Source organism: Esox lucius, chromosome 1 (assembly GCF_011004845.1).
Source record: "Esox lucius isolate fEsoLuc1 chromosome 1, fEsoLuc1.pri, whole genome shotgun sequence".
In the NCBI taxonomy this organism is placed as follows: domain Eukaryota; kingdom Metazoa; phylum Chordata; class Actinopteri; order Esociformes; family Esocidae; genus Esox; species Esox lucius.
The window spans coordinates 33,749,655-33,775,254 of NC_047569.1; the positions used below are offsets into that span (position 1 = coordinate 33,749,655).

The window sequence follows — 25,600 nt, forward strand, 5'->3', positions numbered from 1 at the left end:
AATTCTTTCTTAAGGCCCAATTTGATGTGCAATGGTGGCATCCACACGTTCCGGGGATCCACCAGTGGCTCCCACTTGACGTTGTTCCTCCCCACAGAGAACTCGGTCCGCTATAGCCAGTCTCACCTGTGGTAGTGCACCTTGGTCTACCTGCTGACCCAAACGCAAAGATAGCAAGGAAACTTGGTTAAACCGCCTAGGACACCCATCAGGAATACCTTGGAGACCCATCAGGAATGCCTAGGAGACCCATCAGGAATGCCTAGGAGACCCATCAGGAATGCCTAGGAGACCCATCAGGAATTCCACCATTTTGAAGTCTCCTATGACCTCACAGCCATACTCATCATATGTGTCCACGTAGGCAGCTGGAACTAAATTGAACTGGTGGCTTTAAGGGCCTGGGATTGTACTACTATTTATATTATTTTCTCTAAAGTTCTAGAAGTTACTCCAAGTTTACTCAGCACTAAATCTATCTGGAAAGTTCTGGAAAATAGGTAGATTTCAATATATCACTGGCAAAACGGTTGAGAATAGGGCAATGCTGTGTTTTAGGCTTAGGAAGCTGCTCGTTTATACAGAGTTTGTTTTTGTTATATTGTGAGTTATATCAGAGTTTTGTGGTTATTTTTACTGTATTTATTTTGCATTTGGCTTTACTTTGTCTCTATATATTCTGTATTTATTTTGTATTTTGCTTTACTTTGTCTCTGCATATTCGGTCTTTAGGTTTCTTTGCCTGTTGATATCTGCACATCAGTAGACAGTTTATTAAGTGCATCATCCATCCAGTTCCTAGTCAGATCCACTTGCTCCCAGAACAGCCTGCATTCTTCGGGTGTACAGACTCCATAAGGTATTGGATACTTTCCAGAAGGATTCTGGTCTAGGCTGACACCTTGGCATTAACCAATTGGATGGCAGTGCATTCAATCTGTGAATAGCCCATTCCATGTCATCCCAAAGAAGATCCATTGGGACACAGTCACAAACCAACACCCCACTAGGACCATTGACTTGTACCACTTACTCCAAATCCTGACTCTGCCATCAGTTTGACACAAAAGGAACTAGAAATTCATCAGACCAGGCAGTGATCCGGTACCCAGTATTGTCCAGTACTGGTTATCCTAAGCCCACTGGAACTGCTTAATGTTTGTAGTTTTAGGAGCAGAGTCTGTGATTTCCTGCTGCCGTAGTCTTCCCAAACAAGTTCTGACAAGTTGGGCATTCTTACATTTTGTTTTGCACACCAGCGTCGTATTACACCATTATAATTATTATTTCTGCACCTGTTTATGGTAAGCTTGCACAATTCTTGCCATTCTCTTTCAACCCCTCGACAACAAGATGATGTAACCCACAGGACTACTGCTGACTGGATTGTTTTCGTATGTCGCAACATTCTCAGTAACCTTGTGGAGGCTGTAAAAGCCCACCATGTTTCTTAGACACTGGAACCAACATAGCTAGCACCTGTGATCCTACCACCCTCAGTCGCATAGGTCACATGTTTTGCCCATTGTTTAAATTCAATTGGCAACATAGTCTACATGCTTTCTGCCAAAAAAAAACCTCCTCAGTAAATTAGATATAAATTTGCCCTGTTGGTTCTAGTATCTAAGAAACAGCCACCCTCGTGGGCTTTTTAGATATACTTTTAGATATAATTTACCACAATGTAATTTACTTTTCCATCAACACTCATCTCCATGATCTTTACACTCTGGTTGACTGGAACCGATTACAGAAGAACTTCAAGCATGACAATGTTATCACACATCCTCCCTTAAGAAAACCAACTAAACAAACTCCTCACATCACAACACATATCTATCTTTATATGCATCATTGTATTTACTGAAATTCATTTTCTATTGAGTTTATTTGGTCATTTGCATTCATTTCCTTTACATTAATTTGTAATTCTGTGTGTTTTGTTTTATCAACTTTAAATTGAATGCCTTTGGCAAAATGATATTTAAAACATTAACACTTACCTGACTAAATGATGTAAAAAAAAAAAATTGAATTAAAAATGTACACCCAACCTTAAACTTACTATTCTTGTAGGGTGTCATGAGTAAAGCGAAATATGGAAACAGACACACACACACTATAAATCACCTTGACAATGTTGCTGTTTATTAAATGCCATTTTCTCAACAATAAAGAGTAGGCTGATAATATAAGCAGTTTAGTAGAGGATAGCTCACTCAGCTTTCACAGTCTATCAACATCAACAAAGAGTAGACAAGGCCAGGGAGATCAAGATACAAATATGGCAGATAACCTGTCATAACATTTGGTCCATTTAAAAAAGTTAGTACTGTATAGTCAGAAGTTACATTGAAGATAGATTGATTAATTCAGAAAAATGCAAGATAAGTTAAATGAGCATTAAACAGCCAAATACTCATTTTCTGCATTGAACAAGGACAAATGTGTAGTTATCAAAGCACCATCATGAGTTAATTTGAGTAAAAATCTCACACATATCTCTGATGCAGCACCTTTTCCATGTCTTCCAATAAAATACATTTTAGGCCTATGATGCTAGAAATTACTAATTCCAGTATTCAAATATTATTCCAATATTATTCATGTAACTATCTGGTCAGCACAATGAACAAAGGGCATCAAAAGAAAATGCAAAAAAATAAAGATATAATAATTTATTTTAAGAGTTAAATATACTTCTAAACAAAGGCCAAGCGCCTAAACCTCCACTAAATGAGGTCATCAGCGCTGCATCCTGACATTAATACAACAGGCCATATCAATGAAAGATCACGGAACAGTTCAAAACAGGGATTCAAAACGACAGCAAACATGTGATCTCACTGGACACACAGCACAGCAGAAAGGGAGCGCCAGGAGACGTAGAGCGTTGTGGAACTTAGGCTCTTCGTATAATCTGCTACGTGTCTATCCCAGAGGATATGAATATTGCATTTCATAGTTTCAAATTCAAAACATAACATTGCTTGCAACTTGTGGAAAAATAAAGCATCTGTCAGGGAGGCCGATGGTAAAACACCGTCAGTCTGTTTCAGTTGGTCTAATATCAAGGCAGGTTCAAAGATACAACGAGTTCAGGCAGTCTAAGTCATCATTATTACTGGCCTGGCTCAACTCTGAATATTACAGAGGAAGTTTAAAAATGACTCGACCACTAGTTTACTCCCTCTGACTCTTCATTCGTCCTCTTCACATCTTCTCCATTCGCTCTCCTGCTTTCCTGCCTCCTTTCTTTCGCTAATTGACCGTTTCTCCCTATCGCTCCCTCTTGTTGTCATCAATCTCCACAGCGTTCCAGTAGTAGTAGTGTAAATAAACCCATGTTGGCATGGACCTAATCACTGAACCTCCTGGAACATTCTATGAGAAGTTAATCTGATAAACTATGATTAGCACCACAAAACCAATCTATACACAAGCCCTCATTGCCAGATTTCGCTCACTACCTATGCAGGACCCATTCACACATAATCAGCAATACCATGGTAGGTTCATGGAAGGAAATGAAAAGGCATGAGATATCGGCACGTGAGGCCTGTCCGCTGTCTTACAAAGCCACCTTTGGCAAATTTTTTTGGCACTTAAGTGATTTGTTTTTCCCTTCACATTGACATTGGACGAGCCCTCTATTCAATTCACAACTGAGCCCTCGATCAGCCCAATTAATGGAACCAAACCATGTTTTTTCTATTTTTCACATCCATTGACCTTTCAAGTTATGAAACAATCAAAAATAACTATCTTGAGGTAAAAGAGGGCCACTGTTAAAAAGCTCTCCAAAAATGTCTGCAGAATAAAATCACATGATGATAGGATTACATGGGATGAAAATACACACCAGACTGTGACAGCCTGTTTTCAACAAAAACATTCCATTCAAAATGATTTGCATCGTTAATACTTTAATATGTATTTTGACATTCAATTAATACTTGTTTCCTCATTTTGGGTCCGAAGTGGACTAAGTGGTGACAATAAGCTTTTTGGCGGCTTAGGCATTGGGACAGACCTCACAAAGAAGAACAAACAGGCAAATGTAAAAGCAAAGGCAACAGCACCACCTCAATGACCTCATCTTATGAACAAACTATAACGCATACAGTATCATGTTAGATATAGCGATCCTGAATAATGTGCTTTATATATAAAACATATAAATACACATGAGCAGAGGCAGTGAAAACACACTTCATGTTGAGGGAAAGGTGAAGTACTCTAGTTATAATTCTTTACGCTTTTAGAAAAATATCAATTTTTAAAACCAGCCTCAACAGCCTTGCTTCTTTTTCTTCATTGACAAAAATATCCCATTTATATTTTAAAACATTCATACTTTACAATCATTTTACATACACTCATACATCTTTTCTGTATGTATATGTATATAGGCTTTTAAGTATACTTTTGACACATAGAAAACATGTTTATAGTGCACAACATGCATCTGAAGCTGCCAAAACTAACATAAAAAATAAAATAAGAACACAATAATAGTTACAATGCAATATAATAATAACAATAAAGGGCCAATCTGCAGTTGATATAATAACAATAAAGGGCCAATCTGCAGTTGATATAATAACAATAAAGGGCCAATCTGCAGTTGATATAATAACAATAAAGGGCCAATCTGCAGTTGATATAATAACAAAGTGTATCTTGCCCCTCCCCTCACCACCTAAAACACGTTGGGATGGGGCTGGAGAAAAAGAACCCCTCTCAAATTCAGAGATGGACATATGGATACAAAAGACAGCCATGATGTCAGTATTAAAGTTTTCCCCATGTTTTGAGACTATAAAGCATTTGTTTACATTTATGTTGTTAAAACTAAGCTCATTAGGCATTTATAAGTTATACTCTACAAGAACTAATGGGTTTTTATCAATAATTTATAATAAAAAAAAGGAATGTTTGCAACTGCGGATTGTGCCCTTAAGAGGAAAACTTGCCTTGAAAACAAGAACCTCTGTTTGGCTAAAGCAATGTAGGCAAGAGCAGAGGACAAGTTCGAAAAAAAAATTAAAAATAAAAAATAACATATCAAATATCACTTAAAAATTAAATTAATAAATTCACAGGTGAATGAAAAACACACTCATTAAACATGACCTTGTCTTGTCCACCTCTCTACATCTAGCTGAGGACTGAGCTCTCACATCAACCTCAATCAAGAAAGAAAGAAATGGAGCAAGTGGCTCTGAGTGGGGTCCACTCACAACAAAGGCACCTCCCACAAGGAGAGGCACCTCCCACGAGGAGAGGCACCTCCCACGAGGAGAGGCACCTCCCACGAGGAGAGGCACCTCCCACGAGGAGAGGCACACACGCCACTCATTCCAATGTTCAGAGGTTGGTTCAAGATTCCTTAAAATTTTTTTTTTTTAACCTATTAGTTCACATCTGACACCAACACACTCATGTCTGACAAAGGTTAATTACCAAAACTACACTCCCCGCAACGTTTTCCCACCGTTATATTTTCTCTGTCAAAACTAAGACTGAAACACAACCTGGTGATAGAGGCGGAGAACGTTACACAAAACAGTATCATTAACAACTGGACGGCAACTCAGATGCTTGTAAGTGATGGCATGAGTATGTATTTACCTGGCCCATAGGAACAAGGCTCTTTAGTACACTTGTGACAACAGGAGGTAACCCATACACAGTTGGAAAGAATAGGATTTCTTTTGTTTGTGCTTTTTTTTCACGTTTCTCAACCTGCACACAAACTCGGCTCTCCAGACGTCTTCTCTTTCTCAATTCCTGTCCACCGTTTCCACTCCCAACAAAAGCTTGGGACAAAAAGACTAAAGAGGGCATCTCTACATTGACATTCCTCGTTCTTCTCTGTCTTTTCCAATGTGTATGTGGCTTTTTGCATTTTTTGTTTAGAGGTCTGCTTTGAGCGACACACTCCAAGGCTCCTCAGTGGGAAAGGGGGGGGGGGGAGTTGCGTCCGTGTCCGTGTGGGGATGAGGGAGCGTGCGAGCTGGGCCGGCGCTCAGTCAAGATCCCAGGGGCTGGAAGGACTCAGCGGGCTCTCGGGGTTTGAAGACTTCAGAGAGACAGAGAGAGAGAGAGAGGGAGGAGAGAAACAGAGATGGACGAACAGTAGACGGCAGGATAAAAAAAAGAGAAAGCGCCAGATAGCTGGGGCCGTGACGCCCTCCCCTTTTTCCAAGTTCCAAATAATGAAGGAGAAGCAAGAGTAGCCAAGAAGGTGAGGAGGAGAGGAAAGGATGAGCAGAGGCTCAGCAGTCTGGCCCCATAAAAAAAGACCCAAACCCAAAAGTCCTTCATCCCTATTGGAGCACAAACACATTCAGCATGAAGAGGATGAGAGGGATGAGAGCAGGAGCAGTGTAGAAGAAGGATGACCGACAGAGGGGACGAGGGCCAGGACAGGTGTGCATGTGTGTGTGTGTGTGTGTGTCAAAGGACATTTCACAGATAGCCAATAACTGAGAGAGCCCATAGTTGGAGTCTCAAATTCAAATTCATTTTAAATACTTGATTGGTTACATTTGGCTTGCCCATAAAGACAATACGGGCCTGTATAGAAGAGCTAAATGTAATGTGGTCAAACTTTTGTTGGATTTTATGTTAACTTCTTATGAATGTGAATGAGCTTTAACTTGACCCTCGTCTGATCCTATGTCTGAGCATGTCGGTGGCCCCGGGCATCTGCCGCGAGCGACACGTTTTTTTGGCCGCGGTGGCCTGCGACTGTGCATGTGGCGTGTGTCTGTCGGTCAGTCAGAGGGCGAGCAGCGAGGGCGAGTTCAGGGAATCAGAGGACTGCTCGCTGCTGCTGTGCCTCTGGTTAGCGCTGACCCCACAGCCTCCCTCTGGGTAGCTGAACACGAATGAGGATGTGTATGAAGGGTTGTAGCTACCAGCGGCCGCGCCGTCATGGTTACCACCACCACCACCGTCGGCCACCAGGCACGGCCCGCCCGGCGCGGGCTCGCTTGAGCCATAGAAAGAACTAGAAAACGCTACCTCCTGCATCATCCCCGGCCCTGGGATAACCTGCTGCTGCTGCTGCTGTTGCTGCTGTTGTTGTTGTTGTTGTTGCTGCTGTTGTTGTTGTTGTTGTTGCTGCTGCTGCTGCTGTGAAGAGCCAGGGTGTGATGTGTAGGGGGGAGGCAGGTAGAAAGTGTCCTCCTTCACAGTCAAACCCACGATGGACACAGGGCCCTGGAGGGGCAGCTGCTGGGGCTGTGAGGAGACCGAGGCCTGCTGCTCCTGGTAGGGGATCTTGCAGCCAGGCTGGTGGGCTACCAGGACAAACTCCAGGCGCTCCTTCTCCTTCTGCAGCTCAGAGATCTCAGCCTCCAGTTCAGCCTTCTCCTCCTCTAATATGTCCGTCTCCTATTGAGGGAGGGGTGAAAGGAAGGGAAGGAGAAGGAGAGTCAGCACATTCTCTATGTCTCTGTTAACACCTCAAAATGAACATTTATAATTAAGCGAGGACCGCTCAATTAGACCATAACTGCTGTAGGTACAGACTGTCCCAAGCACTGTAATCATCTTCCCCCTTTTTTTTGGTGTTAAATTCAGTCCCTGGAATAAATGTGTTAATATTCACTATTACTCAGTCATTAACATAAATGTACTCGGGTAGCATATTGAACTGTCTTCATTCTTTTGACAGTCTGAACACGGCCAAGCTCACCCCCTGCAGTCTGTCGGTGAGTTCGCGCCGACGGTTTCGGCATTTGGCGGCAGCCAGCTTGTTCCTCTCACGTCGAACACGTCTCTTCTCCTGCTCCTCAGGAGTCAACTGGAGTAATAAAACAGGGAGGGACCAAAATAAATCGCTGGCTTAGAATAACAGATAACGTAGTTGTCTGGGATGGGGTGTCAGAAATAGCTCATGGAATTTACTCTCGCTGCATTTCCATTTGACACAGAAAGACGGACGCACGGGTGGCATACACACACTTACAAACACACCAACATCTCCATCTTCACTCACAGACTCTTCTCGTGCATGGCGGCTACGGGTCCTGGACTGACGGATGGGCCCCGGAGCCGGGCCGGGCCCCGGGGGATCCGAGCCTACGGGGGTAAAGCTAGAACCAGAGGAGTAACTGGGACCTGGCAAGTCATAAGGATCGACCAGGGACATGGACTGGGTCATAGTAGAAGTCCCCGTCCCACTCTGACCCGAGGCTTGGGACGAGATGAGTGTTGGCTGCACCATCCACTGCAGGTCCTGGCTGCTTGTGATGGCTGTGACCGTGGGCACGAAGGAGCCAGGCATGTCCACTCCACTGCTGACAGCCCCGGAGGTGCTGCCTAGCCCTACACCGCCTCCAGCAGACACACAATCCTGGTTCAGAGGAGGAGAGATCGGGGCATTAACACATGCAAAGAAGAGGCTGCTGCTGCACAATAACATGGCAGCAAGTTACTTGCTCTTTAAACCCAATGTTTGTGAATGTTTGCTTTGTGAACAATGTAGACAGATTGTCTTGAGCATTCAGGGTGGATATCGTACTGTCCAGGGCACAAATTGATACAGTCAACCAGTTAAGAGTAATGAACAAATTTTATTTTTCCACTGCAAATATTTACTATCTTGATCAAAAGCAGACATGTATTATGATTCTGTTATGCATTCATTTTAAGATTAGTTATAATATTAGTTATTATTTCAGTACTTCTAGTTTTAATTTTAAGCTAATTATAATTATTAACCGAATACCAACGCATTCAGCATCAGCATTCAGGATTCAAACCAACCGATTTAAAATCATGTTTCATATTACATCTTTTTATAATCTTAAAACCAAATAATGACCGATTTAGGCCGGTTTAATAAGTGCTACACGGACAGACATAACTGTAGAACTCTTATAATAACATTATAAGACCAAAACGAACTTGAAAAAAGTGGACCAGGAAATGTATTTTCTCCTGAATGACAGAATGCGCGTGAGAGTTAGAATACCTACATTCATTCTTGCACAACAGATGATAAAGATAAAATACTTCTACCAGTCTTCTACGCCTTATTTATTTAAAAAAAATATTCGGTGACCAAATTGATCACTGGATCTCTATGCTTTATTTAGAACTGAGGCGAGCAGTGATGCCTCGGTGAGTTCGGAGTTTAATTAATATTAATATCAAAGCGTAAGGCAGGGGACATGAGGCTTTGAAGAGGCCACCTCAACCAATCAATTCTCTCTACTAGGTCCCCCCTCCTTCTTCCTCCTCCCCCGTCACACCCCCGGTGTTCCCCTTAGCAACGCGACGTAACATTCCAAAATAGAACGCATTTACGTCACAGCGAGGCCAAGAACAGGGAGCGTGGAGAGCAGCGAGCGAGGGTGGAGCTTTCATTGCCTACGTATGAAAATTACAAGGCTTTGTCATCCGCTTCGCGGCGTGCAGTAAACCTACCACGTTTCTAGAAGCCTGTGACTCAGAGAACATGCCCGCCGTCCAGCTTCAACTACAATAACTACAATCCTTTAGTTTTCAAGGACAGTACTTTATTGTGGCATTGGCAGCATGTATTTCACTTAGTTTATCAGACGTGTACGGGAAATGTATCATTCCAAACTGCACAGTAGAAATATTGCAACAAAGAACTACACTACAATGTCCAAACGCTCCTGAAATATAAAGCTTCATAAAGCAATTCTAAACGTAACATTATCCTGGAATACAGCCATGTGCAGTCTTTTAATAATACAACAGAAAGGATACTTTGCGCGTTATAATATAAACATCTGCTCTAATGTAAAGGTTGACAGTCATAACAATTGTATCATAACACTGCTGATTGAGCGAAATCACATAGACTTGTTATATGTTAATACATTTGACTTATGGGACCTACCTGTGAGGTACTGGTCGGCGGGCTCCCGAAGGAGTCCACGGAGGAAAGGTACTGAGACTCGATAGACGGAGACGAACTTCCACGGGATCCGGAATCGAAGTCGCCGGGGAACCCTTGGTACATTTCCCCGGCAGAGCCGAAAGAGAAGCCTTGTGATCCCCGAATAAGCGTAATGTCACCTGCTGTCCGAGCACACACACAAGGGCAGGGAGACAGCTGTCATGAAATGCAGTCTGCTGTATCTAGGCTCCGGTAATGTTAACGTGTATAGCCCGCATGAAAGACTGCGCTTTACGCCTTGCATGTAGGCCCATATCAGCAATTCCGAAATAAGAGAAAGTATCTTACCGTTAATGTGTTTTGTATTGTGCTCTGGTAAAATGTTCTTGGTCTCTTTCCAAAAAAGTTGCATGAAGAAGTTAATCCAGTTCCCTGCTTAGGGAAATGTATTTACATTCAGAATTTGAAAAACGAATTCATCCAATTCAAAACGATGTCCGTTGTTCGTTTTTCCAATATACAATTATAGATCCATGTAAAAATCCACTATGTGTAAACTGAGCAGCGATATAGTCACAGCCCACAGTAGCGAGTCTTGTCTTATGAATGAATCCATGTAGTACGAGCGAAGCATTGTAAAGGATGAGAAGTCCCGCCTAGGAGTTCCGCTGACGTACGTGCCCATTTATGGGGTTGTGTTTTTGTTTGGTATCCTTGGTAATGACGTTTAGCGAGGGATTCCCTCTCCCACAGAAACTGTACGGCAGACCAGAATAGAAAATGTTACTATTACGGCTACTAGACATTTCTAAACAAAAAACAATTTCTGATTGGAAATGTAGCCTTGTTGAAACACAAAGTTCATTTAAATGTGCCAAACTGCACTTGATGTTAGTGTTTTGTTTGCATTTTCCATGTCATCATTATGATTCATAAAGATGTATGTAAAAAAAAAACTTCGGTAAAAGATTTTATTAAATGTTCAAGATTAAAGCCTTTCAGCACACTATGTACATGGCCAATATATAGGCCTAATTTCTTAAATAAGACACCAATAGTTTGTCTTTATTTTCTAGATACTAGGTAAAAGAGATATAATGGAGATTAACGAATATAAGCCTAGCATATAACTTCGCATTCTAGTAGGTTTTCCTAGTGATAAAGTATTAGTTAACAGACACCATTGAAAAGTACAGGCGACATGCTCATACTTAAACGATTCAATGGGGAGTTAAGAGCGGTTGGTCAATATAGAAACAGACAAATTCCACTGTCGATATCTTAGGAAATTATGTTCGACATCCCAAGAGAAAGGAAACTCGTGGAAAGCAAAGAGAGGAAATCCTCTGGAGTAAAGTTTTTTATGGACACGCCCTCGGGAATTCCCTCCCAGATAGGGGGAGGCCGAGGAATCCCTCGTTCAAGAACAGGATCATCTGCTGCTGGCAGAGTCACCTAAAGACATGGCATTGGTCACTGCGATTTCGACAGTTTTTTCGCGCAGGCAAGTTAACACATTTGCTTTTCTTTATCAATATCATATAGCCTGGCATCAAGACACAAATTATTACATATAATTAAAATTGGTTTATGTGCGGATATAGATTGAGGAAGGTCTAGATAAAACAAATAACGCTTGATTATTGGGACTTTTGGGAAGTTTTTCTATCTGGAGTGTATGCAAGTGTGTCAAACAGGACTGTGAGTATGCACTCGTTCAGAACAGAGGTAGGCAAGAGATTCTTCTTGAGTGTGCGTTATGAAATGTGCCGAGGGCGTCGCTGATCAATGATTCTGTTGTCATCTTTTGTTACTCGTTGTCACAGAATAACAACTGGGTTATTATTTATTCAACTGTTCCCAAATGTTTTACCAGAAAATATGTACAGATTGATGGGCTCGAGCTTACTGACACGGACAGTGGGCTGCAGTGACGGAAATCGTCTGCTGTCATTGCAAACAATCTGTACCAGAAAAATTATTAATTGTTTGTAACTCTGGAAATATGACAGGTGTGTATGGTCCTGTTTTATTATCTGGATGCGGACCGAAGGAAAACATATTAAGTTATCTGACGTGGGGTGAAGTTTACGGTTGCATGAACATTTTCGGTTTAGTAGTTAGGGTTCGGTTAAGGTTAGGCAGAAATATTAGGTTATTGTTGTCAGGGTAAGGTTATAGCTGGGTAGCATAGTGGGGGTGGGGGGCGTAAGACGTCTTGGTGGCAGGTAAGACTGCATCGGTGTGTAAAAGCTCGGGGAGAGACAAGAGTGGGGATAACAACATTTAGTCAGCACTACAACGTCACCGACGATGAGGAACGTTCTGTACTTCGTCCGCGTTCACTGTTCAATAGCGATGACTAATACACCAGCTAGACCAGAGGGCTAAAATGGTATGTCCATGCTGTGATCAAGGCAAACAGCAATTACATTTTCAGAAATGAAACTGGGGACAAACTGAATCCAGACAAAATAAAACTTTTGCAACTGACATCGTGGTTACAAGCATGCATATATACACAACAAAATCGTACGGATTTTGTTCTGTTGTAAAGCAAATAAAATAAGCCTAAAGGGTTTACAGACCGACCATGTGCTTTCATTTCCCTTTCTCACCAGGAGCATGTGCATAACAGTACAGCGTTGCGTCGGTTACCTTGGAGACGCCGTTCCAACACGCCTGACGTGGAGACGTACACTTTTTTGTTTTTGTTGCTTGGCAACCAGTTTCCATAGTAACCAGTTTTTGAGTGACAGTTCAGGGGAGGGCAGTCGGGCAGAACGATAGTGGAGGCGCAAATGAACATGGCTGACGAAAACGTATGCCACGACTCAAGTTCTGTCGTTTCACTGCGTTTTTGCATTTTAAAGCTGGTGAGGTATAGCCTTGCCATTTTGGCCCACATAGCCGACAATTGTTGTCTGGTTTTATAGGCATAACCTGTATCTAACCTCGTAGTATTGTGAGCTGTGTTGCGCCGGTCTTGGGACAAAATCATATCATGCTAGCCACAGTAGAAGCTAATTCTGCATTTCCATAGGATTCCACCTGGTTGCTTCTCGTGGTTGCATATTTCGGCTGGATGGATATTCTGCAAAAGAATACTGTAGTGACCATTCTGGTCAATTATTTTTAACTGGGTACTGACTTCTGTTGTGACATTTTTAGCTCGTTGTTTCACGGGATCTGTTATAGACAATGTGTCCAGCAAGCTCAATTCGTGGGAGAAATGGAATGAAGTACATTTTTCATTTTGCAAAATTATTGTTCACCGTATTAAACTGAACTGGTATACAACAGTGTCAGTGGCTATATATTACTTAACTGTCATACTGTTCTGCTTGAGGCAAAATTTAGATTCTAAATTATACTAATAAAAATTTAAACTTATGGAATCTGAAATGGATTTGATAAGCAAATTACCTTATTTTGCTTTTAGACTTTCCATGTACAGCAGGAAATCACATGACCCCTCCCCCATTCGGAGCTGGTAACGTGGTTACTGTGGTCTTGTAGACAGAAAGCAAACAAAACAGTAATGGGCCCTAGTTATTTTTCTTCTCTTGGATGTAACGTGTGACCTATATAGCCTTGTCTCATGATGATTGATCGTATGGCAAAATTACATATTATTTTGCATACCATGAAGCTTGGTTTTGACTGCTTGCTGGAGGTTAGTACACTGAGAAGCAATAGCTCAGTATGAAGCAGTATGCATTTTACTTGTAAATATTCTATGTTTGAGAGTTTATTACTTTTAAATTTATTTTAACTGTGTTCCCATTGATATCAGACAACGCGTGTACACATGCCGTTTTTGAAAGTGATGTTTTTGTTGATCTTGGCTTAGGCGTTGATGATTATTTAGGGTTTTTAAAGTGCTGTAAAATATTTTACATAATTACATAACATCTATCAATCTGTGTGCTTATTTTGTTTATAGGCACTGAACTTGAATGAACTAATCAGTCGAGAACCATCTAGAGTATGCTTTGTTTAGCCTATTCTAGTCTCTTAGCTTATTTCCGGGAAGCTGCTGACTCTCACCCTGCTCACATGTCCAGCCCCTGTTTCCTTGAGGGGCGGGGCATGTTTGCCCAGTTACCCTGCCCAAAATATTTGTTACCAGGCAACTACCAGGCCCGTCCCACTCCAGAACATGATCCTTTACTGCCCTTCTGGCTTCTAGACCTCACAACATTGCATAACAGCACCCTTCTCACAAGCTTTACCCGCTGAAAGAAATTCGATGTGGATTGTTTCTCCTCAACACACCACAACATTCCACTAGCCACAACCCCCACTCCTTCCCTGGTTAACAACAGAAATAGAGCATATTTTCTCTCCAAAGCGCTCTCAACTGTTACCTCTTTCTTCAGGTGCCGCAGACACTGTCTAAGCTCAGCAAGACAGAAGACAAAAGTTCAGAGAATAGTTCATGAGTTTGAGGCAAGCAGACGGCAGGGCTGCTGCTTGCAATGTGATTAGCTTTTGGCTACACAGCTGTTCTTACAGATATAAGGGAGGTTTGTCTGCCCCAATAATCCAACCTCTTCATCCCTAGTCCATCAAATCCAGTAATTCCTTTTTGGCAACAAAGATTGGCTGTTGCCTCAGCCTAAGCAAACATGACTTTTAATAACTGAAATATAGCAGATCTGAAATTAATAACATTGGTTGCTTCAACTGAACTTTTTGGAGCTCACAATGACCCACAAACTTTTGAACTTGTGGATCGCAATTCATGACCTGTTTTAGTTTCTACACTGAATTCACATTATTTTTGCATTTGTAGCACACAGTTTGTTCAAGCATCACACCTTTTACCAATGTGTGACATTTTATTATAAACTAAGTTGCAGTCTTTAATGCTGATTGGCTGTGTTATATGAGATGGTATACAGCAGGTATGACATATGTGTTTCTGTTATAATGAAATTGTTAAATGGTTTATAACCTGTATGATACAATACCTTCACCGGCCACTTTATTAGGTACACTTACCTAGAATCTGGAAGGACCACCATTTGCCTACATCCCCTTCCAAGTTAGATGCCTTGTGCCTTCAGGGATGCCCTTATGCTCACCACTGTTGTAAAAAGTAGGAGCTTTAGAATTTGTGGCCAGAACAAGTCTGGCTGTTCTCCTCTGACATCTCTCATTAATACGTTTTCACACACAGACCTGACACTCACTGGATGCTTATCAAGCCTTTCTCTGTAAACTTGAGAGAATAAAGTGCTTGAAAATCTCAGGAGGTCAGTTTTTTCTGAGATGCTAGAACTGCCCGTCTGGCACAAACAATCACACCACTGTCATGATCAAAGTCGCTTAGATCATGCATCTTTCCCATTATAATATTTGGTGGAACAACAACTAAACCTATTGACCAAATCTGCATGATTTATTTATTTATTTTGCAGCATTGCAAGGGTACCACCCTTTTGCCCACTTCAGGTTGGTGGAGAGTGCCTGCCTCAAGTGGAGGAGTTTAAGTATCTAGGGGTCTTGTTCACGAGTGAGGGAAGGATGGAACGGGAGATTGACAGACGGATCGGTGCAGCTTCTGCAGTAATGCAGTCGATGTATCGGTCTGTCGTGGTGAAGAAAGAGCTGAGCCGCAAGGCGAAGCTCTCGATTTACCAGTCAATCTACGTTCCTACTCTCACCTATGGTCATGAGCTTTGGGTCATGACCGAAAGGACAAGATCCCGGATACAGGCGGCCGAAATGAGCTTTCTCCGCAGGGTGGCCGGGCGATCCCTTAGAGATAGGGTGAGAAGCTCGGTCACCCGGGAGGAGCTCAGAGTAGAGCCGCTGCTCCTCCACATCGAGAGGGGTCAGCTGAGGTGGCTTGGGCATCTTTTTCGGATGCCTCCGGAACGCCTTCCTGGGAAGGTGTTCCGGTCCCGTCCCACCGGGAAGAGACCCCGGGGAAGACCTAGGACACGCTGGAGGGACTATGTCTCCCGGCTGGCCTGGGAACGCCTCGGTGTCCCCCCGGAAGAGCTAGAGGAAGTGTCTGGGGAGAGGGAAGTCTGGGCATCCCTGCTTAGACTGCTGCCCCCGCGACCCGGCCCCGGATAAAGCGGGAGAAGATGGATGGATGGATGCAAGGGTACCTAATAATCTGGCCAATTACTGTATATGACCACTGTATTGAACTCTTCCCCTGTTTAGTGTAAATTAGAACTACGGTTAAAAAGTTGCTCTCAGATATCTACTGAGCAAGAAAATGGTTGGTGGGGTATCTAGGAGGAAGGCTTGCAGCAATCTTCAACTCTCCTAAATCTATTAAGAGTCATTGAGAAAAGACAGAGCTGTAGATACAATTGGACATGATGAAATTAGGCTATTGTAATGGACATTTATAAGGTAATGTTCTTCACGACATACAGACCTGAGGTCCAGCAGATGCAGTGCAAAAACTGTCTTGGTACTGCCAGCGGTGGTTGAGTGGATGACAGATAGGGCTGTTTTGTGTCATTGTGCTCTGACAACACCTTGTTGTAGGTTGGGCGTCTGCAATCTCAATAGTTGTAAACCAGGGAATGCGTTCACCTGTTTGTGTGTGCAGACAAATCCTGATCCTACTTTATGGCTGAGCAAACAGCGTGAAAAGAAGCAGAACAGCTTGGCTAGATGTGTGTCGGAGCAAGGTCATGTCTCCATCTTTGACTTTCCCTCACCTGTACATTTGATGTGAAGAGACCTTAATCACAACTTGAACATTACCCAACCTTGTCCACAACTAAAACATGTAGGTTTTCATGTCCCTATGTTTATTTAGGAGGTTGGACAGGGAAACGCTGGCCTGACCAAATTACACAGAGTCTGTCTTTTTGGGCATCAGGAACTTTACTTACCATATAATTGAGCCAGAAGTTCTGCCTTCTCCATCAAGTCAACCAATAATATTAATCAAAGACATGTTTGATTAAATTTCCTGACTCCCTGTTGCTGGCCTAATAAGACAATTAATTTCAAGTTAAAATGAATTACCTTTCAATACAGCATGAAAACATACCATAATTATATTTCAACCCGATTGTCAAATAATTTCAAAGTAGAATGCTCACATTTGTCAATAATTCCAGCGTATAAACAAAAATAGTGACATTTCCTTTACATACAAAGAGAGCACAAAAATCTGCAAACCAGAACAGCTAACAGTTCATTCATTATTTCTTATTTTATTGAAACTTTTAGAGTCATGTCTTGTTTTCCATGAATTACTTTATACATTTGTTTGGTTAAATGATTAGAATCCCCCTCTCCCAAAAGTTGGACTTAAATTTCATTTTGGGGTCTCATCCTTAAATTCAGGGTCTTACACCACCCCCAGCCCACCGTTACACCTTGCTGTGCAGTGGGATCTGATGAAACATTCAGTTATGTCTAGAAACATCTGGAACATCTAGGAGCAGAATTACGTAATCCACCTACCTCCCTAATGCTGTCTTGCCCCCCCATCTCTTCCATTCTGCAGGGACCACAGACCAGGGGGTAAAAGATAGGGGCTTTGCAAGGGCTCAAGTAAATCGTCTTGATTAACTAAGTCCATCCATCCACTGCAACTTCTGAATTTCTCTGTGGTCAATTTGTTCAGACAGACAGAATCATTAACTATTTTTAAACCCTGACTGACTCCTGTGGTAGAGAACAATGAACTGAGAGGGTTGGAGTGAGAAAGTGGCTTTCAACATTAGGCAACTGTGTGGAACAAGCCTTCACGTCAGCACACAGTGTATAACCGTAATGCTGGTTCGGTTAACTCCTGTTTACGCGTCATCCTACAGCTATTTGTGAATTGGCTTGGTGGGGGACAGTGATTAGTGTATATCGTAGAAGGGGAGGTATGGTTCCGTGGGGAAGTTAGTCACTGACTGATAGTGCTACCGCTTAAAGGGGATAGGTTGGAATTTTTTAAGCCCTTTATCTACTTCCCAGCGTGACGTGCCATTTAGCCCGCGTAGGCTACCAATCAGGCTGTGTGAATGACTGGAGCAACAGTGTTTCCCACTTTTCCCTCCCACTGGGCAGCAGTTGTTTCACCAAGCAGCTAGTACAATCTGTTGCTAAACGGGGTGAGTTTGTGTTTGCCCGCTGGCAACACAAAAACCCCTCAGATTTTGATCTTCCTGGCCAAGCACTGTTGTCCTGTGGAGAAATACAAATGGAGATTAGCGAATAGCAGGCAAGGGCAGCTGAACATCTACATTTTGGAGAGAGAAGAAAAACATTTCAAGGCTTTTCTTGCCCCAATTTGAACTAGCTACTGTAGATTTTGGAAACAGAATCCCTGCTGCACGACATACGGTGATCTCCAGAAGTATTTTAACTGTGTCAGACTTTTGGCGCTGTGATCCAGCAATTTAGTCTTGAAATAATAAATTGACTGGAGTGCATACAGTAAGCTTCAGTTAGAGGACATCTTCATCCATATCGGATGATCCATTTATATATTACAGGATATTTCTAGACAGATTAACATATTGCACAGTGTATTTGGAAAACATTCAGGCACTTCATTTGGTTATGTTACAGCCTTATTGTAAAATGTGTTAAATATATTTCTTTCCTCATTATTCTACACAAGCAAATATAATGACCTAGCAAAACCCGTTATTTATATGCTTGAATATAAATGTATTCAAGCAATTTGCAATGACACTTAAATCTGAGCTCAGGTGGATCCTGTTTCCATTGATCATCCTTGAGATGTTTCTACAACTTTATTTAGTAACCCTAACCCTAATTCAATTGATAGAATGACACGGAAAGCCACATACCTGTCTAATAAATGTCCCACAGTCTCAAGAACACAGTGTCTTCCATCATTCTTAAATTTAAGAAGTTTGGAACCACCAACACTCTTCCTAGAAGGGACCACCTTGCAATAACTGCAACAAAAATATCACAACTGACTGCAGTTATTGCACATTTGCAGATTCAAAACCACAGTGTGCTGTAAGGACGGTCCCTGTAGACTCCCAGCCACTGCTCTGATGCTAGTTAGCATTTGGTCATTAAGGAAATACTGTTGCCCTGAAGGAATTATTCAGGAATTGTTCTGGGGAAATGTGGGGGAAAAATGTATTTCTTCTGATGAACCGAGAGCGAGTGAACATTGACGGAGGATGCCTACCAATAACCTTCTGTGTCTATAATGGTCCACTGCGTCATGCTGCAATCCCTTCTTGTTCTTTGTGTAAGTGCATCCATAGCCTCGGTGGTGAGCAGCAGATATTAGCATGGCTTGTTCTATTGTACTATGCACTGCATGGGAGTTGGGTGCCCGAAGTCAAAACGCACTCAGTGGTCTTTGGTATTCTGCAGCTCTCTGTGACTCAGACTTAGCGCGTCAAATCTAGCTTACTTTCCACAGGCCAACAGCCAGACAGTGAGGCAGTGGGGGGAAAGAGGGACAGAGGGGTGGGTGGTGAGAATGCCAAGTTAATTATTCCCCGCTCACTTACTTCTCGCACTGTGTTTCTTCCTGCATTTATTTTTTTGATGTCTCTAGTCTCTAAATCTCCCTGCCTCCTATCTTCCTTACATAAGGGGTGCCCTATTTTTCTGGGAACGCTACAAGAAGGGAGAGAGGGAGCGAGAAGACAAGAGAGGGAGGGAGGCAGAAAAGATAAAAATAGGGAGACAGTGGAATAAGGAGAGGGAATATAAGAGGATGGGGTACAGAATGGGTAAAGAATGGGTGTGTAATGGTACAGAATGGGTCTGTAATGGGTACAGAATGGGTACAGAATGGGTCTGTAATGGGTACAGAATGGGTACAGAATGGGTCTGTAATGGGTACAGAATGGGTATGTAATGGGTACAGAATGGGTCTGTAATGGGTACAGAATGGGTCTGTAACGGGTACAGAATGGGTCTGTAATGATGATCTGCTGGTTGGAGAATAGGGTATGTAACAGAAAGGTTGAAAGTTTAAATCACCAATTTGAAAAATCTGTATTTGTAAGGCTAATGGTTCCTGTAAGATGATCTGAAATTATTATAATTTTTAAAAAATCTTTTGTTTCAACTCAGCCTCCTGACCTTAAACCCACTTAAAGACTGTGGTTTGCTTTAAAGAAGGCAGAACCAAAATATATCAAAGATATGGAATGATGGAGGAAAGGTTCCAGTGTGTTCTTGATCTCATTACACATCTCAGAAAAAGCCTCACAGAGTACGGTATGGCAGTATGGAGAACAGCGCCGGCTGAATTTATTTATTTTAAAGCTCTCTCAATTGCATGCATTTTCCCTGATTTTGAAGATAATTGGAGCCTGAACAGGTTGTAACCTGTTTTTTTTTTGGAAATATTCAGAACAGGTGTGTCAAAAATCTTAAATCCTACTTACATTACCGTTCACAAGTTTGGGGTATCCTTGTCTTGGAAAGAAAAGCAATTTTTTTGTCCATTACAATAACTTCAAATTGATCTGGCACCTCCAGTGAACAAATTCAAAATTTAGCACAGCGTTTAGCTCTCAAACTAAAAATTTTGCACAACGTTTAGATCTCAAACTAAAAATGTTGCACGACGTTTAGATCTCAAACAAAACATTTTGCACGACGTTTAGATCTCAAACTAAAAATGTTGCACAACGTTTAGATCTCAAACTAAAAATGTTGCACGACGTTTAGATCTCAATAATTTTAATAATTAGCTTGATGAAAAACGTAATTTTGTTAGTCACAAATGGTGTTGAAGAGAAAATCTGCAGGACAGTAGATCTCCAGGAACAGTGTTGGGCAGCTCTGGTGTAGAAATGATGGTGTTGTAGCTGGAAACAGCAGATTTCTAATGGAATATCCACATAGGCATACAGAGGCCCATTATCAGGAAGCAGTCCTATGTTCCAATGGCATTTTGTGTTTAATAATTAGATAATTTTAAAAAGCTATGTGATCATTAGAAAACCCTTTTGCAATTATGTTAGCACAGCTGAAAACTGTTGTGCTGATTAAAGAAGCAATAAAACTGGCCTTCTTTAGAATTGTTGAGTATTTTGAACATTACCGTTTGTGGGTTTGATTACAGGCTCAAAATGGCCAGAAACCAAATAACTTTCTTCTGAAACTCAACAGTCTGTTGATGTTCTGAGTAATGAAGGCTATTCCATGCGAGAAATTACCACAAAACTGAAGCTCTTGTACAATGTTGTGTACTACTCCCTTCACCACACAGTGAAAACTGACTCTAACCAGGATAGAAAGAGGAGTGGGAGGCCCCGGTGCACAACTGAGTAAGAGGACAAATACATTAGAGTGTCCAGTTTGAGAAACAGACGCCTCACAGGTTCCCAACTGGCAGCTTCATTAGATAGTACCTGTAAAACATTAGTCTCAACCTCTCAACGTCAGCAGTGAAGAGGCGACTCCTGGATACTGGCCTTTTTTCCCAGTTTCCCTCCGTCCAGTGTCTGTGTTCTTTTGCCCAACTTAATCTTTTCTTTTTATTGGCCAGTCCAACATGTGGCTTTTTCTTAGCAACTCTGCTTAGAAGGCCAGCCTTAACCTTCTGATCCCACTACTGACACCAATGTAGCCAACTGTGGGGAAGGACATAAACTCAAATCAATGGAATGAATGTCCCAACACCATACCCACTGTGCCATTAAGTTTAAGCCCCATGGTAGAAACCATAATGGAATTAATTAGCAAGGATGAGTACAATATCTACACAGATTTAGTCAAATGAGAGCAGCCCTAGTAACACATTGTCAGATCATATTATCTCAGCATCATATTTCACAGTTATTGATGTTTCAATTAGTGGTCAGTGACTGTGGCGCACCTGTCACTGTTAAAGCACAATTAATAATAGGCTGCCATGGATGTACACGCGACAAAGGAATAAATAGCAACTGTGCGATGAGACCCGGGAGACAGAGAGAAGACGTACCGTAAATGTTAATGTAATTCTACAAGCTCAACCAACTAATCTTGTAAATTATGAACCGTGTGTCCCATGCTGGCTGGCACACACACACACACACACACACACATACATCTTTAAATAACTCTGTGACGACAGAGATAATTCTGCCCTCATCACGTTATGCGTGAATGAGCGAGCCTAGGCTAAATTTGTAGTTTGGCGGCCTCCTTCTGCAACACCCCCAAGCCACCACGGCTGTAGAGCCAAACACCCCCCCCACACTACACTACACTACAACAACAGCGCTATTCCTGTAACCTCCCCCGGGTGTGCAGAAACAGCAACGATTCCAAGGACAGGCTCCAGGCCTGACACTGCTTCACTTAGGCGTTGGAGAGGTTTCGGGGTCTGAACCCAGAGCACTCCTACAGGTGTTTAGTCGCCGTCAGCCTCGTGTCAACAGGATATTCTACCTGGTGCTACACCAAAAACTGATTTCCATTCACTATACGGAACGGAGGCAAGCTTCAGCCACGGAGAATTGAACCTCAGCGCTTCGTGAAGCTTGCGCGCTGGCATCGTACATGCCTCGACATGAGCAGTGTAGCATCTGCCGTTGGTTTCAAATGAGGCATTTCCTAACGGTTGACGGCAGTGCCTGATGCTCGATGGCGCCAGTGTAGCTCTTAGGTGGGTTCAGATGTGTCGTTGTAGCCGAGAATTTGAATCCCAGTCACGGCAGAGACATGCAACAGTGGGCGCTGAAAATGGTCTCTGCAGCATCCAGGTCGGATGGGAAGGATGTCAGAAGTTCTTGCCGTGCTCTAGCTTCTCGTTGTGGTAGGTTGGGCACTGCTCTCCTCCGGGCACTTGGGTGCTGAAAAACACTTCCTGGTTGAGCAAGTAGTGTGATAAGAAGCAAAACAGCTTGGTGAGATCAACAACGATGGACACATCTGGATCTTCGTCTCTCCCAAACCAGCTGTGGAGTTGCTGGGACGAGGCAAGGCCGTGATCTCAAATTGGACCCAAGAAATTAAAATGAAACAATGACAAGATTGGCTGCATGGACAAGAGGAAGAGACACATTCAGATAAAAGAATCGTTCCCATTAGAAATGTTAAATTCAGCTGTTTCAATTTCAGATAATGTGTGGTGTGTCTCCTGGGTCAGGGACGTTTGTGTTACCAGCCTAGACTCGACCGCTGATGTCCCATTCACTGCCTCGTACAGAAAACTCAGTCAACTGAACCAGCATTTCTGTGAGAGCACGAGATCTAGGGATTGAGAGGGGGAGCTGCATGTCCCATGTCGCTCAGTTGGTAGAGCATGGCGCCAGAGGTTGTGGGGACCAGGTCAGAAATGTATGCAGTCACTACTGTAAGTCACCCTGGATGAGAGCGTCAGCTGAATGGCTAAGATGTAGGTAGGGGATGAGGGGGGGACAGAAAGGTAAAGTGAAGGATAGTAAGGTAGAGGGAAGGGCAGTGGAATAGTAACACGTTTGTCCACTAAGCCTCATCCCTGTCCACAGGTGGATGAACTGTTGCCGTGGGCAACCTGGCAACCTTTATCCATGTTAGTCACCTAAAGATGAACAGGAAGTTGTGTGTGAGCAAACCTTCTATTTATAGGTGCACGAGGAGAAAGGACAAAAACATTGTGTGTGTGTGTGTGTGTGTGTGTGTAACTGAGAAAACTGAGGGTAACAGAACAAGAAGGCAGATTGTGAGACAGAGACAGTTACTACAGAGAGGGAGAGAGAGAGAGAGAGAGGGAGGGATGGAGCGAGGAGGGAGGGAGGAGGGAGAGAGGAGGGAGAGAGGGAACGTAGCGGAGGAGGCAAATGCGTGTTGACGATGAACGTGGCGTCAGTATGATAAGAATAGAGACGTGCGTGCAACACTGCTGAGGCATCTCCCTCACACCCTCACCAGGGCAGGCAGGTTGTACTCACCGTGTGGAGAGCCAGGCTGTATCTAAAAAAGAAAATAACTTAGATATTTTTAAATGTATATTTTTAGGTGTTTTATCTTTCATTTATAGAGAAGAGAATGTGGAACAGACAGAGGAGAGATTGTGCTGAAATAACAATAGTCTGCAATCACAGTTGCTTCGACCACTAAAGGTCTCCAAAGAATTGTACATTATCAACATGGATTCATATACATTTATTTTTGGATACATTTTGTTACTGCATATTTTCCACCAGTTCAACTACATTTTGGTTAAAGAGGGACACTAACTTTATAATACTTGTAGGTGTTCTTTTAATGAAATATTGAAAATATCAACCTTCTTTATAGAAAATATAGAAAATACTTGTCATAAAATAGTGTCACTTTTTAAAAATCATTTGTTTATATAAGCAAAATATCCAAAATTTGACAATTTATCATTCTCACTGCTCATAAAAACATTTAAAATAACACTAACATTCATTGTACATAGACAGCCTTACAAGCAAAATACACCCTGATGAAATCCATCCCAGCCATTCTGTTTCAGTTCGAACTCCTTTAAATGCTAAAAGGACAACATACCCCCACCAACAGCCATGTATGTGAAGATTCCTTCTTACATCCTGGTGGGTAAGCATGAAACAGCTTAGCCAAAATAGCTAATATAAAGTATTATGGAATTCATATGGAATATCACTTACAGTTTTGAACAATACTGAAGTTACACTAACAAAACTCTTCACACAGTCAGCAAAACGGAAGTGAATGTGGACCAAACTGTGAATAATTTCTCATTGCCTTCACACAAAATGCATTCAATGAACACATTCCCCAAAACCCATGAACTCTTTTCTCATTCAAACTCAACCACCAACCAAACAATATATTCACAGCATGTGTTTTCTCAAATGCTTACACACTGTTCTCAAATGCTTACACACTTATCAAAACGGTTAAAAACACATTCAAAACAGAATGCAACTGGTGTGCATTTCTGCAGTAACCAGATTGAAAATGTTTGATATTTGTTAGAACATTTTAATAATGTTAAAATATTTAGTAAATCCAAACGCAGTTGATTGCAGTTTCAACTGAAAACCGACCCAAGTGTTGTACACTGTGCCCTTTGAGAACAACAGCGAATGTGTGAAAGAACTCCGGTATCAATATATCCAGGTAAGATGTCTGTTCAATAACCAAACCGGGTATATACACATTTACACATAATGTAAAGTACTGTAAAACTGTGGATTTACTCTTTTTTTAGAGAGTAATGGAGATGGAAGCCAGTCAAACAGCAGATAAATTCATCTTTGTGGATGAAGCTGGATTCAACCTGGCAAAAACACGCCACAGGGCAAGAAATGTGATTGGTCAGAGAGCCACCATGGATGTCCCAGGTCAGAGAGGAGCTAACATCACAATGTGCGCAGCACTTTCCAATGATGGTTTGCTGTTACACAAACCACTCATTGGCCCCTACAATACACAGAGGCTAGTGATTATACTATACTTGTTGATGTATGTTTGTTTTTCTTGCAGCCCTGGAATTTGGGTAAATTCGTTTTTTGTTTGAACTTATTATTTTTCAAAAGTAAAATGTACTATATGCAAAGATGTAGAACAAATTAAGGATATTCCTTCAAATTGCTGTGTTTTGGATTCATTGTTCTTCTATATACTTTAGTAAAGTCATTAAAGTGAGGTGTTTTTCTTATTCTGTGATCAAATACTGATTTATGTGAAAAATTATTTTAAAAACCTACAAGATATAATTTTGTCATTTATGTAATGATCCCTGTTGTTAGTGTTTTTAGGTCAGTGTGTTATGAGTGACAATGTGTGTTTCTGAGTGAGAAT

General features: G+C 42.0%; 1 protein-coding gene across 4 annotated transcripts; it reads right to left on the reverse strand.

Moving 5' to 3' along the window:
* Positions 1-2,126: 2,126 nt before the first annotated feature.
* fosb (FBJ murine osteosarcoma viral oncogene homolog B) lies at positions 2,127-16,530 on the reverse strand. 4 transcript variants are annotated; one of them, XM_010872331.4, is made up of 7 exons: positions 16,290-16,530; positions 14,894-14,978; positions 10,235-10,642; positions 9,887-10,068; positions 8,012-8,368; positions 7,709-7,816; positions 2,127-7,404 (listed from the first exon to the last, which is right to left on the reverse strand). In XM_010872331.4, exons 3-7 carry the CDS (start codon positions 10,296-10,298, stop codon positions 6,787-6,789), a joined length of 1,329 nt encoding a protein of 442 aa, XP_010870633.2. In that variant the 5' UTR covers positions 10,299-10,642; positions 14,894-14,978; positions 16,290-16,530; the 3' UTR covers positions 2,127-6,786. The 4 variants fall into 4 exon arrangements, with proteins under 4 accessions (XP_010870633.2, XP_019902067.2, XP_019901972.2 ...); XM_020046508.3 differs by lacking the exons at positions 14,894-14,978; positions 16,290-16,530 and having other exon boundaries at positions 2,127-6,085; positions 7,033-7,404; positions 7,982-8,368; XM_020046413.3 differs by lacking the exons at positions 14,894-14,978; positions 16,290-16,530 and having other exon boundaries at positions 7,982-8,368; positions 10,235-10,692.
* Positions 16,531-25,600: the final 9,070 nt, after the last annotated feature.